Below are 3,961 nucleotides of genomic sequence, written 5' to 3' on the forward strand. Positions count from 1 at the left end.
AACCGTCACCCTATGACTCCTGGGTGCTGGCAGACGCGGTACGGCTTTGCTACACAGTAGCAGCAACCCCTTGCCTTGTGGCAGCAGACGGTACAGTACGACTGGTAGCCGTCATCGTCATGTCCGAGGTGCTCCTGGCCACATCGGCTGGGAGCGCCTGGACAGACATGGGCGCAGGGACTTAATTTAGAGTGACTTGACCAGGTCATTCTCTTTAGTCCTGCAGTCAGTCCTATTGAACCGTCTTATGGTGAGCAGGCAGGCAATACGGATTGCTAGCAGTCATACTGTACCATCTTCTGCCGAGCAGCCATGAGATGTGGATGGCATGCAGTCCTTCTGCACCGTCTGCTGCCAGCCAAAGATGTAAAAGATAGATGGAGTGGATCAAAACAAGAAATAGACCAGATTTGTTTTGTACTCATTTGCCTCCTCCCCCGTGTAGGGGACTCATTCCTCTAGGTCACACTGCAGTCACTCACAGAGAAGGTGCAGCGAGGTAAATCTAGCCAGGTATCAATCAGAGACCAGGCTAACCTCCTTGTTCCAATAAGAACAATAACTTAGGTGCACCATTTCTTATTGGAACGGCAGACAATCGTTCCGTGCCTTTTTTCTGTGCGGATGCCATACCAAGGCAAGCATGGAGGCCGCTCAGCTCACTTTGGCAATTAGGAGCACATTAAACACCACACGCATTATCCAGCAGTATATGCAGCACCAGAACCTGGCAGAGCGATACCGGGCGAGGAGGCGACGTCAGCGCGGTCACGTGAGTGATCAGGACATGGACACAGATTTCTCTGAAAGCATGGGCCCTGCCAATGCATGCATCATGGTGCTAATGGGGCAGGTTCATGCTGTGGAACGCCGATTCTGGGCTCGGGAAACAAGCACAGACTGGTGGGACCGCATAGTGTTGTAGGTCTGGGACGATTCCCAGTGGCTGCAAAACTTTCGCATACGTAAGGGCACTTTCCTGGAACTTTGACTTGCTTTCCCCTGCCCTGAGGCGCATGAATACCAAGATGAGAGCAGCCCTCACAGTTGAGAAGCGAGTGGCGATAGCCCTGTGGAAGCTTGCAACGCCAGACAGCTACCGGTCAGATGGGAATCAATTTGGAGTGGGCAAATCTACTGTGGGGACTGCTGTGATGCAAGTAGCCCACGCAATCAAAGATCTGCTGATATCAAGGGTAGTGACCCTGGGAAATGTGCAGGTCATAGCGGATGGCTTTGCTGCAATGGGATTCCCTAACTGTGGTGGGGCCATAGACGGAACCCATATCCCTATCTTGGCACCGGAGCACCAAGCCGGTGAGTACATAAACCGCAAGGGGTACTTTTCGATAGTGCTGCAAGCTCTGGTGGATCACAAGGGACGTTTCACCAACATCAACGTGGGATGGCCGGGAAAGGTACATGACGCACGCATCTTCAGGAACTCTGGTCTGTTTCAAAAGCTGCAGGAAGGGACTTTAGTCCCAGACCAGAAAATAACTGTTGGGGATGTTGAAATGCCTATATGTATCCTTGGGGACCCAGCCTACCCCTTAATGCCATGGCTCATGAAGCCGTACACAGGCAGCCTGGACAGTAGTCAGGAGCTGTTCAACTACAGGCTGAGCAAGTGCAGAATGGTGGTAGAATGTGCATTTGGACGTTTAAAGGCGCGCTGGCGCAGTTTACTGACTCGCTTAGACCTCAGCGAAACCAATATTCCCACTGTTATTACTGCTTGCTGTGTGCTCCACAATATCTGTGAGAGTAAGAGGGAGACGTTTATGGCGGGGTGGGAGGTTGAGGCAAATCGCCTGGCTGCTGGTTACGTGCAGCCAGACACCAGGGCGGTTAGAAGAGCACAGGAGGGCGCGGTACGCATCAGAGAAGCTTTGAAAACCAGTTTCATGACTGGCCAGGCTACGGTGTGAAAGTTCTGTTTGTTTCTCCTTGATGAAACCCCCCGCCCCTTGGTTCACTCTACTTCCCTGTAAGCTAACCACCCTCCCCTCCTCCCTTCGATCACCGCTTGCAGAGGCAATAAAGTCATTGTTGCTTCACATTCATGCATTCTTTATTCATTCATCACACAAATAGGGGGATGACTACCAAGGTAGCCCAGGAGGGGTGGTGGAGGAGGGAAGGAAAATGCCACACAGCACTTTAAAAGTTTACAACTTTAAAATGTATTGAATGACAGCCTTCTTTTTTTGGGCAATCCTCTGTGGTGGAGTGGCTGGTTGGCCGGAGGCCCCCCCACCGTGTTCTTGGGCGTCTGGGTGTGGAGGCTATGGAACTTGGGGAGGAGGGCGGTTGGTTACACAGGGGCTGTAGTGGCAGTCTGTGCTCCAGCTGCCTTTGCTGCAGCTCAACCATACACTGGAGCATACTGGTTTGGTCCTCCAGCAGCCTCAGCATTGAATCCTGCCTCCTCTCATCACGCTGCCGCCACATTTGAGCTTCAGCCCTCTCTTCAGCCCGCCACTTACTCTCTTCAGCCCGCCACCTCTCCTCCCGGTCATTTTGTGCTTTCCTGCACTCTGACATTATTTGCCTCCACGCATTCGTCTGTGCTCTGTCAGTGTGGGAGGACAGCATGAGCTCGGAGAACATTTCATCGCGAGTGCGTTTTTTTTTCTTTCTAAGCTTCACTAGCCTCTGGGAAGGAGAAGATCCTGTAATCATTGAAACACATGCAGCTGGTGGAGAAAAAAAAAGGGACAGCGGTATTTAAAAAGACACATTTTATAAAACAGTGGCTACACTCTTTCAGGGTAAACCTTGCTGTTAACATGACATACATAGCACATGTGCTTTCGTTACAAGGTCGCATTTTGCCTCCCCACACCGCGTGGCTACCCCCTCAACCTTCCCCCCTCCCTGTGGCTAACAGCGGGGAACATTTCTGTTTAGCCACAGGCAAACAGCCCAGCAGGAATGGGCTCCTCTGAGTGTCCCCTGAAGAAAAGCACTCTATTTCAACCAGGTGACCATGAATTATATCTCACTCTCCTGAGGATAACACAGAGAGATAAAGAACGGATGTTGTTTGAATGCCAGCAAACATACACTGCAATGCTTTGTTCTACAATGATTCCCGAGTACGTGTTACTGGCCTGGAGTGGTAAAGTGTCCTACCATGAAGGACGCAATAAGGCTGCCCTCCCCAGAAACCTTTTGCAAAGGCTTTAGGACTACATCTAGGAGAACCGCAAATGCCAGGGCAAAGTAATCCTTTCACATGCTTGCTTTTAAACCATGTATAGTATTTTAAAAGGTACACTCACCAGAGGTCCCTTCTCCGCCTGCTGGGTCCAGGAGGCAGCCTTGGGTGGGTTCGGGAGGTACTGGCTCCAGGTCTAGGGTGAGAAACAGTTCCTGGCTGTCGGGAAAACCGGTTTCTCCGCTTGCTTGCTGTGAGCTATCTACAACCTCCTCCTCCTCATCATCTTCTTCGTCCCCAAAACCTGCTTCCGTGTTGCCTCCATCTCCATTGAAGGAGTCAAACAACATGGCTGGGGTAGTGGTGGCTGAACCCCCTAAAATGGCATGCAGCTCATCATAGAAGCGGCATGTTTGGGGCTCTGACCCGGAGTGGCCGTTCGCCTCTCTGGTTTTCTGGTAGGCTTGCCTCAGCTCCTTCAGTTTCACGCGGCACTGCTTCGGGTCCCTGTTATGGCCTCTGTCCTTCATGCTCTGGGAGATTTTGACAAAGGTTTTGGCATTTCGAAAACTGGAATGGAGTTCTGATAGCATGGATTCCTCTCCCCAAACAGCGATCAGATCCCGTACCTCCCGTTCGGTCCATGCTGGAGCTCTTTTGCGATTCTGGGACTCCATCATGGTCACCTGTGCTGATGAGCTCTGCATGGTCACCTGCAGCTTGCCACGCTGGCCAAACAGGAAATGAGATTTAAAAGTTCGCGGTTCTTTTCCTGTCTACCTGGCCAGTGCATCTGAG

The 3,961-nt window shown here is 51.6% G+C and overlaps 1 protein-coding gene across 1 annotated transcript; it reads right to left on the bottom strand.

Annotated features, from left to right (window-relative positions):
• Window positions 1-2,163: 2,163 nt before the first annotated feature.
• Window positions 2,164-3,756, bottom strand: LOC125636942 (uncharacterized). Its single transcript, XM_048850867.2, has 2 exons — window positions 3,288-3,756; window positions 2,164-2,699 (listed from the first exon to the last, which is right to left on the bottom strand). The coding sequence occupies exons 1-2, from the start codon at window positions 3,754-3,756 to the stop codon at window positions 2,164-2,166; spliced, it is 1,005 nt and encodes a 334-aa protein (XP_048706824.2).
• Window positions 3,757-3,961: the final 205 nt, after the last annotated feature.

Source organism: Caretta caretta, chromosome 5, assembly GCF_965140235.1.
Source record: "Caretta caretta isolate rCarCar2 chromosome 5, rCarCar1.hap1, whole genome shotgun sequence".
Classification (NCBI taxonomy): Eukaryota; Metazoa; Chordata; order Testudines; family Cheloniidae; genus Caretta; species Caretta caretta.